Consider the following 14,106-nt stretch of genomic DNA (forward strand, 5'->3'; position numbering starts at 1 on the left):
CCCCCTGCAGTGGAAGCGTGGAGTCTTAACCACTGGACCGCCAGGAAAGTCCCCCAACCTATTTTTAAAACATCTATTTTCAAAGAGATGTTTAGAAAATGAGTAGGTCCAGATTACATAATCTGGGTACATAACCAGTAAAATGAAAACTTTTTTCCACTGACTATATGGCATTTTAATATGTTTAGGTGTACAAAGTAATAACTATGACAGCTGTGCACATCTGTTGGCTGAGTACTTAAAAACTACTAAGAAGCTAGTGGGACTTTTTTGCAAATTGATGGTTTATAATCTTCTGGCATTGTACTTCAATTTTTATAAATGAAATAGAATAACCTTTTCTTTTAGTGTTTTTAAATAAAACAACAAATGATGACCTTACATTTAACTACATGGAGAAAATACTGTACAGCGTGTTGGTAGAGTTGAAGGGCTTCCTCGTAGTTCCCAGCTTTGTCTTCCTGGGCTGCTTTGCTAGCAAGATCTATCGCTTTCTGTTTGAAGGGAGGCAAAACCATACCATCAAAATCAAAGCATAGCATAAGTTTGAAATAAATAATCATGTTGAATGTTTTCTTTAAAAATGAAAGCAACCTTATAACAATCTACCTTTTTTTTCTAAATCACAACTGCATTGTATTATAAATTATAATTATTTATAAAATGCAAATTACATTTCTTCTACAGGTAAATGCTATCTGAACACCTCTTTATCTAGTACCAATCACTGAGATTCTCACATAATTTTTCACTCAACAAAAGTCAAGCTCAGGGCTAGTAAGGAATAATCAAGTAACATGAAAATTCAAGTTAAAAGCATTTATGGAAATTCTCAAAAATCAAATGTCTAAAGCATATGACAACAGTAAAATTTAAATGGGGTAAAACCCCTTCAGAAGCAATAGGGCAATGAAATACCAAGAGTCTGAAAAATACCGAAATCTTTTAACTCAGTAATTAACTAAAAGGTTCACTGAGCAAAGACAAACCAGAGAGGTCTTTTAAAAAAACAAAAACAAAACTTGAAAACTTAAATTTTAAATAGCAAAAAGATGCCACACAATATAAAAAGTAGAATTGTTAAAATAATATTAAGCAATATTCGTAATAATATGGAAAAATGAATAATGGAAGTTTTTAAAAAGCATTATACAATTTTTACATATAGCATGAGATCAAGTATTTGAAACAACGGCAAACAAATAAATAAACTTTTAAAAAGCACAGAAGAAAGATGGGAAGGAAATTTCACAAAGCTTATCTTTGATAAGACTCAATTTTTTTCATTTTCTACTTCTTCACATCTTCCAGAAATTCCATAATGAAATGGGCAACTTTTGTAGTATTTTTTTTTTAACTTTTTATTTTATATTGGAGTAGAGTTGATTAGCAATACCACGTTAGTTTCAGGTGTGCAGCAAAGTGATTCAGTTGTACATATACACGTATCTATTCTTTTTCAAGTTCTTTTCCCATTTAGGTTGCTATATAATATTGAGCAGAGTTCCCTGTGCTATACAGTAGGTCCTGGTTGGTTATCCACTTTATTTTACTTTATTAAAACTTATTTTATTTTTTAATTTTTGGCTGCGTTGGGTCTTTGTTGCTGCGCGCGGGCTTTCTCTAGTTGCGGCGAGCGGGGGCTACTCTTCGTTGCGGTGCGCTGGCTTCTCACTGCGGTGGCTTCTCTTGTTGTGGAGTACAGGCTCTAGGCTTGGGGCCTTCAGTAGTTGTGATGCGTGTGGGCTCAGTAGTTGTGGCTCACGGGCTCTAGAGCGCAGGCTCAGTAGTTGTGGCGCAGGGGCTTAGTTGCTCCGCAGCATGTGGGATCTTCCCGGACCAGGGCTGGAACCCGCGTCCCCTGAACTGGCAGGCGGATTCTTAAGCACTGTGTCACCAGGGAAGCCCAGATCCATTTTAAATACAGCAGTGTGGACATGTCATCCCAAACTTCCTAACTGTCCCTCCCCCACCCCCACAACCATAAGTTCGTTCTCTAAGTCTGTGAGTCTGTTTCTGTTTTGTAAGTTCAAAAGTTGTAAATAACTTAAAAAAAAAAAAAAACTACCAGAAATAGATCCATACAGCTACGTCAAACTGAATTTTGACAAAGATATAGAAAGGCAAGTTAATGGCAGAAAGATAGGCTTTTAAAGGAATGGTTCCAGAGCAAATGAACATCCATAAGTCAAAAAAAAAGAGAGAGGGAGAACACCTCAAACTAAACCCTGTACTCTGTACAAAAATTAACTTGAAATGGATCATGGACTTAAATATAAAATGTAAAACTATAAAATTCTTAGAAAAAACAAAGAGTATCTTCACCATCTAGGGCTAGGCAAAGAGTTCTTAGACTTGACACCAAAAGCACAATATATAAAAAGAAAAAATAAAAACAGTATATTGGCATAAAAAAAGACAGATCAATGGAACAGAAGAAAGAGCCCAGGAATAAACCAACACATATGTTCTCAATTAATTTACCACAAAGGAGCAAAGAACATATGATGGGGAAAGAACAGTCTCTTCAATAAATGATGCTGGGAAAACTGGACAGCCAAATGCAAAAGAATGAAAATGAATACTATCTTATACAATACACAAAAATAACTCAAAATGGATTAAAGATTTGAACATTAAGACCTGAAACCATAAAACTCCTAGAAGAAAACATAGATGATAAGCTCCTTGACGTTGGTCTTGGTGATAATTTTTTGGATTTGATGCCACAAAGGCAACAAAAGCAAAAATAAGTGTGACTACATCAAACAAAAAAGCTTCTGCACAGCAAAAGAAATAATCAACAGAATGAAAAGGTAACCTACTGAATGGGAGAAAATACTTGCAAATCATACATATCTGATAAGGGGTTAATATCAAAAAATATAAAATACTCATACAAATCAAGAGCAAAACCCAAAACAATTTGAAAAAATGGGCAGTGGATCTGAATAAACATTTTTCCAAAGAAGACACACATTTGGCCAACAGGTACTCAACATGAAAAGGTGCTCAACATCATTAATCATCAGGAAAATGCAGATCAAAACAACAATGCGCTATCACCTCACACCCATCAGAATGGCTATTATCAAAGAGATAAGAAATAAAAAGTGTTGGTGAGGATGTAGAGAACAGGGAACTCTAGTGTACTGTTGATGGAAGTATAAATTGGCGCCGTTACTATGGAAAATAGTACGGAGGTTCGTCAAAAAATTAAAAACAGAACTACCATATGATCCAGCAATTCCACTCCTGGGTATTTATCTGAAGAAAATGAAAATATTAACTTGAAAAGATATGTGCACCCCCATGTTCACTGCAGCATTATTTACAACAGCCAAGATATGGAAACAACCTAAGTGCCCACCAATGGATGACTGGATAAAGAAAAAATATATATATCAAATATTATTCAGCCATAAAAAAGGAAATCTTGCCATTTGCAAAAACATGGATGGAACCTGAGGGCATTATGCTAAGTGAAATAAGTCAGACCGAGAAAGACAAATACCACATGATCTTACTTATATGGGGAATCTAAAAAAAAACCCCCAAAAACAAAAACAAGAAATGAGCTCACAGACAGACGACAGACTGGTGGTTGCCAGAGGTGGGGGGTGGACGAAACGGGTGAAGGGGGTCCAAAGGTACAAACTTCAGCATAAAGTAAGTCAGTCATGGGGATGTCATGTGTAGCATGGTGACTATAATTAATAATACTCTATTACGTATTTTTGAAAGTTGCCACAAGAAAAAAATTTTGTAACCATGTATGGTGACAGATGTTAACCAGATGTACTGTGGTGATCACCTCACAATATAAACAAATATTGAACCATGTTGCACACCTGAAACTAATATAACGTTATATATCAATTACACCTCAAAGGAAAAAAAAATAATGATAAATTGGACCTCATCAAACTTAAAAATTTTGGGTCTGTAAAAGAGCCTGTTAAAAGGATGAAAAGACAAGCCAAAGAGTGGGAGAAATGTTTGCAAACCACATGTCTGGGAAAGGACTAGTACTTAGAATACAGAAAGAACTCTCAAAAATCAAGTTTAAAAACAACTGAAGTAGAAAATAAGCTAAAGACATAAATAGACATTTCACCAAAGAGGATATACAGATGGCAAGTAAGCACATGAAAAGATGTTCAACATCACTAGCCGTTAGGGAAATGCAAATTAAAACCACAGTGAGATATCACTAAACACATACCAGAATGGCTTAAATTAAAAATAGTGACAATGCCAAATAGTGGTGAGGATACAGAGAACTGGATCCCTTATACATTGCTGAGATGTAAAATGGTACAGTCACTCTGGGAAACAGGTTTGTTTTTTTTACAAATCTAAACATGCAACCACCACATGAATCAGCAACTGCACTCCTGGGCATTTATCTCAGAGAAATAAGACTACGTTCACACAAAAACTTGTACTTGAACATTCCAGATGCCCTTCATGGTTAAACCGTGGTACACCCAGACCAGGGAGTACTACTCAGTGACAAAAAAGAATGAACTACCGATATACACAACTTGGATGAATCTTGAGGGAATTAAGCTAGGTGAAAAGAACCAATCCCAAAAGGTTACGTACTGCATGATTCCATTCACATAACCTCAAATGACAAAACCAGAGGTGAAGAACCGTTTAGTATTGTCAGGAGACAGGAATGCGGGGGGAAGAGAAAGGGAAGTAACTGTGGTTATAAAAGGGCAATGAGAGGGATCCTTTTGGAGAGAACTCTTCTGTATCATGACTACGGCGGGGGATACAGGAATTAACTCGACGGAACTCTGTGTGCACAGACACACACACACACTTAAGACTGGGGAAATCTGAGTAAGACAGTGGAATATATCAATGTCAACATCCGGGTTGTGATACTGTACTATAGTTTTACAAGATGCTGACACTGGGGACAACTGGGTGAAGGGTACACAGGCCCTCTCTGTATTATTTCTCCCAACTGCATGTGAATCTACAATCATCTCAAAATAAAATTTTCATTAAGAAAACTATCTTTAATATTTTAAAATACGCACACACATACAAATTAAGAACAAGCATGGTTTACTGAAACATACCACCTGGATTAATTTAGGTAGTAAAACTATTCAACAGAAATAAGAGCCAGTAGAAAAAAATAATCATGGTTATGCTATATTAAAAATAAGCATACAATTAAGAAATTATTCAAATAATCCAAAAACTAATCATATGTTGAAAATATTATATTTTGAAGCAGTTGCTCATGGGCTGCATAGAGATGGGATAAATGGGAGGAACAGGCCTTCCCTCTGCTGTGGCAGGAGGGAAGAAAAATAAACGGTGTGTCTCAGAACTGATAAAATGTAGCAGTACATGTTTCACAGTTCAAATAGCCTGAACTTCCAGCTAAATTTCCAAGTTTGGTAAACTCAGCAGGATATAAAGGGCGGAGTCACAGCACCTGGTCAACTGGTGGTTTGGTGTACCTGGTCTTATAAAAATGCATCCAGAAGGCTCAGAGGCTAAGTCACGCAGCAGAAGTAAGTCCTTCCTTTTTCTGGCTATAATTTCCTTCTTATGCTATTTTGAATTGCTGTGCCACTCACCTCTTCAGCTACGCATTCCCCTCATTTGCTGTCAGCCCTCTTTTAGGAACCAAAATGACATTTGTTAAAACTCGTACAGTCAGTATTTAATAATCTAGCTCCAAATATGGTACCAATCACTTTAAAGCAGCCTTTTCTCTGATGATGGATGCATCTGTATTTGCACTGTCCAATACCGGAGCATATGGCTTTTGAAACTTTTGGTTAATGTGACTGAAGAGTTTTAAGTTTTATTTAAGTAAAATTTAAATTGCCACGTGTGGCTACCATACTGGACAGCACATGTTAAACCTTTAATCAAAGATGATGATTGGAGGATATGCATCTGTTTTTCCCCTGATGAATGCTCCACTTCACCCTTGTTTCTGTTAGCATTTTTCATTTGAAACAAAATTAACTGTGTCTTGCATGGTTTGGGAGTGCCAATTATTCTTTCAGAATATAATCCTGACCGTCTCCATCGCTACCACCCTAGCTCAATCCACTATCACATTTGTCAAACCTACCGCCTAGCCTCCTCTAAGCGGCCAGCCTGCTTCCACACTTGATACGGAAGTCCACGCAGCACCAGTGAAGGGCACCCTTTGATGGCTTCCCACTGCAAACAATAAATCCCAAATGCTGGGCCGTGATCTACCTGGGCCCTGGCTCTGTCTGGGTCTCACCTGAAACCCTCTAGCTCCCCTTCACTCAGGCAGCCTGCGGACTAGGACTCCTCTGCCCACAACACTCTTCCCTGCTCTTTCCCCAGATGGATGCACAATGGTCTCGTTTTCAGGCACAGTTCACATGCCAAGTCCTCAGAGAGGCCCTCCCTAATCTCCTACTTCAAAGGCTGCACCCCACCCCTGATCTCAGCTCTCCCCTCACTCTGCACTTTTATCCCACTGCTGTGTTTATCATTATTCCCCTGTATACTCACTTATTGGCCATCTCCTTTAATATACAGGGAAGCTCCACAAGGAAGGGGACTTCCACCGCTGGCACGCAAACAGCCCTCCTTTAGCTATCCCTGACACTAAAACCCCCTTCAGCTTGCTTCTGTTTCTCTGCTACCTTCAGAACCCAAATCTCACCAGAGCAGTCTCTACTCTTTCCAGTTCCTTTTTTTCTACTTACCCTTCAGCTGCCAATCTGGGCTTCTGTCCCTTATCTTATCAATAAAACTGCTCATATCAGGGTTCTCTGTGGTGCAGATCCAAAGACCAGCTCTGCGTACATCCTGATCTCTCGACAATATTCTACGACAGCATCACTTCCCTTCTGGAACACTGCCCTCTGCTGAGCTCCCAAGCACCACTTTCCCCGTTTTCCTCCCACCTCTGACAGCTCCTGCTCGGTTTCCTTTGCTGATTCTTCTTCTTGCAACTGACCCTGAAACATTAGGGTTCCTCAGGGCTTGGGCTTCTTTCTGTTTACTCCCTCCCTATGTGAGCTGTTCTCAATGATTGAAGCTGATTATCTTTAGGCTGATGATTCCCAAATTTATTCAATTTTAAAACACACCACTCTTCTGTTTAAAATCCTTCCAGTGGTGTTTCTGTGCATGTGGGTTTTGTTCTGTTTTGGTCTGTCCTCTCCCACTAGAGTGTAGGCTCCATGAGGAAAGGAGTCATGCCTGTTGTACTGGCTTTTTTATATTCTGGAGTCTTGCAAAGAGGCTGGCACAAGATTAACTGAATCTCAGGATCAGCCAGGATCCAGTCATCAATATGGAGGCACAAAGGCTGGGAACACCTGGGACTGTCCTTTTCAGATTAGGAGACCATGATGTGTCCATGCTAGAAAACCCTGGGAAACTGGGTAAATTCCAGACCCACCCATCTCAGGAGGAAACATGTCTCAGCCCCCGTCTTTCAAGGCTGATTCTTTCCCTGGTGCTCTGGAGCCCATTCCTACCTTCCTCCTCAGACATTCAGTCCCCTCAATTATATCAACTAAACTGTTCTCCCCAACCTAACCTTTCCCTTTTTTGGGGAGCATTCCTTAGCATAAAAATGTACGCAAGTCCTATCTTAGGCTCATAGCTACAAAACACCAACAGAAACACACCAGCTTTCCCCAATTCTAAGGTTCCCATGTAGCTACCATCTTATTCAATACTTACCTCTTCACATCCACAGCAAAGTCCCAAAGAGAACCCGAAGTTCATCTCGGTTTCTTGATTCCTCCCACGGCAATGCTTCCTGCTCCCTGACTGCCAGATCTCTCACTTATCTAGTTATGGGTAACTACGTGAGCACTTAGCCCTCGTAAGAGACACCTCACATGGCCTCCTTTGGCCATCAAGGCACCATCCTCTCCAGGTTTTACTCTTGGCTATGTCACAATTCTTTTTCAGGCTCCCTTTTCTCTCTCCTTAAACGCTGATATTCTACTGGGTCTGTACCTTGGTCCTTGTCTTTCCTCATTCTATAAACTTTCCAAGACGGCCACACCTCTGCTACCATCCGTATGCTGTTAACTCCCAAATCCTTATTGCCAGCCTAGCCTAAGTTCTAGACATACATACCCAGCTGCTCAATGGACAGTTCTACCTGACTGTCCCCACAAGCATTTCAAGCCCCAGAAGTTCAGGACCACCCTGGCCCCAAATATGCCCCCTCTTCTTGTAATCCCCATGTCAAGCTGTGCCCTGTACACACACAATGGTTTCATTCTAAAACAAAAACTTGAGCTTACTGCCTCCTCTGACTCCCCATCTACAGCAGGATGGGGACCAATCACCTCTGTGCAGCACACACTGCTCCTTGTCATGTGGCTTAACTAGGCTCGACCTCTCACCTGGCATACTCCGTTCCCGTCACACCAAACTACAGGGACAACCTGGATGGCTCAGACTTCGTACCTTTGTGTACAGTGTGCTCTCCGCCTGGAATACCCTATCCCATTGTCTCCCTGTAAAACTCCAGCTTCTCCAACACTCAGCACAGTCATTGTGGTCCTCCAGCTGCAAAGTCCTCCCCAGCACCCCCAGGAGGCCTAGCCTATGCTTCCTCTAAATTCCCACTGCCTCTCGTACACCCTTCCAAAGGTCACGAAGTATCCTAGTAGTCCCTTTATATGTCTGATGTTTTCACATCAGAATATAAGCCCTTGGAAATCAAGGATGATACATTTCTTTTATGATTCCCCAACATGTAGCAAAATGCATGGCATAGTAGACTCTCAGAAAAGTAAATATTCAGGACTGAGTAAACTTTGAGTTCTATACACAATGAACTTGCAGTTTCTCCCAACCCTCTCCGAGGTTTGTTACACTTCTAGGCTGAGGCATATGTTGTTTTTCTCTGCTTGGAATGCATCCCACTTTCTTGTCCAAGAAGGCATGACTTCATAGTGAAAAAGCACAAACTTATAAGCAGAAAGCCCTGGATTCAAAACTAATCCAAGTCTTCAATACTAATTAACTGTATGTCTCTGGGCAAATCATAAACGTAATAAGCTTTGGTTTCTTATACTGTGAAACTGGAGTAATACCTTGAAGAGTTGTTTTGAGGACTAAATGAGATCACATCAAACACCAGGCAGACAATTAGTGTCAGTACCTTTCACTCTTATCTAAGCTCACATCATCTTCTCTGTGGAACATTTCTCATTTATCCTTGATGAGTTACACAAGCCCTTCCTTTCTGCCCTCCCACACTAACCTTTAATTCTATTATAGCATTACTGCATTATTTTATTTTGATTTTTAATTATCTGCATTCCTCCATTTAATTATAAGCATCTGGCTATGGGGATTTTGCCTTGTTCAGTGGGAAAGTTATTCGTTAGTTGAATATTCTTCATCCAAATTTCCTACATTAGAAGGTGGAAAAGCTTGAATGAGAAAGCACACCTGTGACCCAACCACTGATAAAAGTACAACTCATTATCTCTCCCTCTGTTTAACACTATCAATTATGCCTTTAATATGGGTCAATCTCGAGCTGATTCACTGAAGAACATACACAATCCAATTCAAATATGATGCAACGGATTACAGAATGAAACTGCAAATGTTTCAAAATTTAAAAATCAGTAAATAGATGAAAATTATATTGTAGAATGCCCAAATCACATGCAAACTCTTGACAAATGAAAAGTTGGTGTACTATGCATAAAACAGATGAGCAACAAGGATATACTGTATAGAACAGGAAATTACAGCCATTATCTTGTATTAACTTTTAATGGAGTATAATCTGTAGAAATACTGAATCACTACGCTGTACACCTGAAACTAATATAATACTGTAAATCAATAAAACTTCAATAAAAACGTTTTTAAAAGATGGTCGAATAAAACTATGCAGTTAACTGACAAACCAACAAGGATGAAGACAAGATAGGCACTTCAAAAGAAATCACCTTTGATCCTCAAAGGAACAATAGTTTTATCAAATGACCAATACTTTTTCCAAGTACATTTACCAAAAAGACCCCTTCTGAATGGTGCTACAAAAACACTAATGTTAAGTGAAGATTGTTGCGTCTTAGTTTAATGAAATCTTGTTGGAAAAAATACACATAAATCAACACATGACTTATTCTTTATTCTAAGAAATAAGTCACGTTGTAATTATATTTTGTGAAAGACATAAAACATTTATTTTCATAATCTTTTGGGTCGATTTTCACGATAAAAGTCCCAAGCAAGTGCCCCACCTCCTTTTTGGTGAAAATTTGATCTCGATTTGAATCAGTCTACTTTCAGTGATTTTTCTTCAGGATCAATTATCCTGGGCTAAGTAGATTCTCTATTAATTATCCCAGGTGCCTGTACCAGGCACTCAACAAAAGCCTTTTCAACTGCAAGATCAAGACAAAGATTCAATATAGGGATTCACGCTACTCTTTTGTCCCAAACTTGACTAGTGCACTGGAGCTCTCGAGGTTAAGTCACATTCTAAACTCCACTGAAGCCCCAGGTCCATTCTAGGGATGGGAGCCACTGTTTCAAACATTTCTCATCTCAAATGAATTCCATTTCACAGAGGTCTAACAATTAAGTCTAAAGTATCAGGATTACATGCTTTATGAACAAAACACTGAACTCACTGCGGTAGGGGTGGGAAAGAAGTCACAAAGGAGTTTAAGAAAACTCCATGATCTTATTTATATACTATATTTTGGGAGCCATTAGCGTGCACCTGAACGTATAGCTCAATGAATTCACGGATTCCTCAGATTCTGAGACTGTGCTCACGTTTCTATTCACCTGACAGCTCGAAAAGAAAGGCTTTGCTACACCAGCTTGAGGAACTAGGAGAGAACTCGAACCACCCTATTTACAACTGGTCCAGCGTAATGCACTGGATACATTATGTTCCTTCCTCTCTCCCTTACACTGACTGCAGCGTTCGTGCCTCTGTTCAAAGCTCTGCCCAGCTCGGTTCAAACTCGGCTGGTTTGAAAAGGAAAAAACAAAAACAAAAGCCTCAACAAAAGTCAAAAGTCCCACAAAGCCAGTGGGCTTGGGAAACCCCGGAAGCAGGTGGAAAGCGTCCGACTCTCCCACCTGCCTCTGGGCCGGCGCGCCGCCGCTTCCTCCCTCTTCCCCGCCCCCCACTTCCCACCCCACGCCCAGCGCCTCCCCTTGGCTTGGGCTCTCCAGGGGGCGGGAGGATGGCGATACCTGGAGGTTGGTCGAGGTGGATGCCATGGCGGAGATACGAGGCGGTTCCTCGAGGAAGAACGGGGGCAGAGGAAACCTACAGTGGCAACGTCGAGTCGAGCCCAGAGCTGCCCCAAACGTGCGCAGGCCGGTGGCTCTTGGACCTCAAGCGGCGGCCTCCTCTCCGGAACTTGTTCCAAAACAACACTGCGCTCCAACAGCCGGCGGACCCCCCCCCCCCACCCCGCTTCACAAAACTTCCGCAACCCCGAGCCCCTCCGGGCTCTCGTCCGGCCTCCAGCCTCAGTACTTCCGCTTTCGTCATCACCATGCGCGCCACCCAGTCCCGAACTAAACCCGTCGAGGCCTGGCGGAAGTCAGGCTGCGCGCAGGCGCACTGTGGCTCCGACCTACGGGCAGTGGGACCGCACGGGGTCGAGAACCGTTCCCTTTTCTTCCTTCTACGGATGTCTTAGCCTTTGAGATGAGTTATTGGTTCTGGCTTCTTTCGCTTGACGGAGCATGGAGAGTGCTCTGTCAATCTATGGCTTTTGTGTGAAAAAAGGTATCCCGTCTCCAAGACCCACTGGTTGGTGACTTTGGGTCCGTTACGATTTACTCCTGTGTAAAGTGGAGGTAATTAAAGTACCTATCTCAGGGTTGTGGAGAATGCTAGTGCTGCGCGGTTAGGCGCATTGCACAGTGATAAACGAACAGGAAGGTCTCATTACGCCTTAGCGCTTGTACGCCTTAGCGCAATAACAAGCTCTACACTTGTACACTTCATCCCGCAAGCATTTTCCAGTGGTTATTGTCATGGCTCTAGGAAGCCCCGAGAATTTCAATAAAAGTTATGTATGGCGCTGCCCTCAAGGAGCTTACGGCAGTCTGGTGGGGATGCAGGCTTCTGAACACAAGTCTTGTGAAACTGTTAGATCAGATATTATTTATTCCAGTTAACGTTACAGGGAAGGTTAATGGCTTGAGCAGGTGCGTGCTTTATGCGAGACCACAGATGTCAGGGATTACTGGCAGAACTAAAATAAGACCTTTTTCCAGCATTCTGTTGTTTGCGGGCACAGTCCTCATTTTTTTCTTCCTTTCATTTAGTTTAGCTTCTCAAAGGAAAGCGAAATAGATGTTCAATCACTCCAACGTTTTATTTCCCACTCATTCCCTAATTCTTTCCAAACATCTGGTGTCTTCTAAATAAAGAACTTCCCTCCCTCGCTTCTTACTTAGTATCGTCAACTACCCAGTTCTTGCAATCTCTTCCGGATAGTGTCCTAATGTCCTTTCTCTAACCTCTTCACTTTCTCTCCTTCTTACTCTTAAGGGCAGAATTTCCTCAAGAGTCTGACATCCTCTTCTTTTTCACTACTCAAGCTATGCTCATCTTATCCCCTTCCTGGGCTCCAGGTAGCAATAGAATAGAAATGGCTTCAAATTTAAATCTCTAGGCCTGCCCTGTCCTCTGCCCAGCATTTATAGCTACCTCCCAGAGAGCTCCAAAAAACCATAGGGTTTTCCCACAAGAAAAATTCAACACGTTAAAAGCCAAATTAATTATCTTATACCCCAAACTTCCTTCTCTGATCTCTCCTCAGAATAATATATCACCAAATCTCCATCATGCAGGCTCAAAGCTAAAGCCCTCTCTCTGCCTGTGTCTATCAGTTCTCCTTCCTTCCCACACTGTCCCCTTCCAGTTACTGATAAAATACTATAGGGACTCCAGCCCTTAGAACATCAGCACATAATAGACATTTAATATATATTAAACTATTTAACGGAGCTGCTTAAAATAAGTTGCTGGTTCCTTAATGTCTTTCAAGCTTGATTTTGCCTGAAGATACAATCAGATTCCAATTTACCTTTCAATTCAATCCCTAAATGTTTACTGAACACCCACTGAAGACAAGTCTACTGGGCATTAGGAACCTACAAAGACAAATAAGGTGTGGTCTTTGCCATTTAGGATTTTACAATTTAGTGGAAGGCAAGACATATAATAGTGAAAAGAGAATTCATTTGAGTACCACAGTTGAGTACAACCATGTGCCAGGCTGTTTTAGGTGCTGGATATGAACCAAACAGTCAAAAATTCCTCTTTTATCACCAATACAGTAATAAGTCCTGTTGATACCATGTGCTCCCTGATATGCAATGAGGAGAGTGTCACCTGCGGTATTTTAAAAAATCTATAACCTCAGTCTCATCATGAGAAAGTGCCATACAAATACAAATTGAGGTGTTTTTTTTTAACTTCTACAAAATACCTAACTAGTGCACTTCAAAAATGTCAAAGTCATGAAAAAACAAGGAAAGACTGAGAAACTTGTCACAGATTGCAGGAGCCTGACAACTAAATGCAATATGGGATTCTGGACTGGATCCTGGAACAGAACAAGACAGTGGAAAAACTGATAAAATCTGAATAAAGTCTGTATTTTAGCTAATAGTATTATACCGGTGCTAATTTCTTAGTTTTGATAAGTATACCATAGTTATTTAAGATGTTAACAGTAGGGGATGTTGGGTGAAGCATATATGGGAATCCTCTATATCTTTGCAACTCTTTTGTAAATATTATTTTAAAATAACATCCTTCTTTAAAAAGTCCTGTTCTTTGGGAGTTTACCTTCTAATGGAATAGAAACTTTTTACCTTTTACATGTTTGAGAGAAATGTGCCCCTGGTTCCTGGCACAGAGCTCCTGAACCCTTGGAATTTCCTGGGTGATCGAAATGTCTTTTGTTCTAATGAGGTGACCCTGGGTGGGCTCCTGGATGAGGACTGATCACCACAAAGTCCAAGCCATGATTAGAAACTTGGAATTTTCAGCCCCCCACCTCCATCCTCTTGAGAAGGCAGAAGGGCTGAAAATGGAGTTAATGA

At 40.7% G+C, this 14,106-nt stretch overlaps 1 protein-coding gene across 1 annotated transcript in view; it reads right to left on the minus strand.

Annotated features, from left to right (window-relative positions):
• Nucleotides 1–11,534, minus strand: part of VPS4B (vacuolar protein sorting 4 homolog B) — a 31,188-nt gene extending 19,654 nt beyond the window's left edge. The window contains exons 1-2 of the mRNA XM_036823421.1: nt 11,230–11,534; nt 383–494 (exon numbers count right to left, since the gene is read on the minus strand). Of these exons, the coding sequence (XP_036679316.1) occupies nt 383–494; nt 11,230–11,256 (139 nt within the window). The 5' untranslated portion in view covers nt 11,257–11,534. The remainder of the gene's footprint in view (nt 1–382; nt 495–11,229) is intronic.
• Nucleotides 11,535–14,106: the final 2,572 nt, after the last annotated feature.

Source organism: Balaenoptera musculus, chromosome 14, assembly GCF_009873245.2.
Source record: "Balaenoptera musculus isolate JJ_BM4_2016_0621 chromosome 14, mBalMus1.pri.v3, whole genome shotgun sequence".
Lineage (NCBI taxonomy): Eukaryota > Metazoa > Chordata > Mammalia > Artiodactyla > Balaenopteridae > Balaenoptera > Balaenoptera musculus.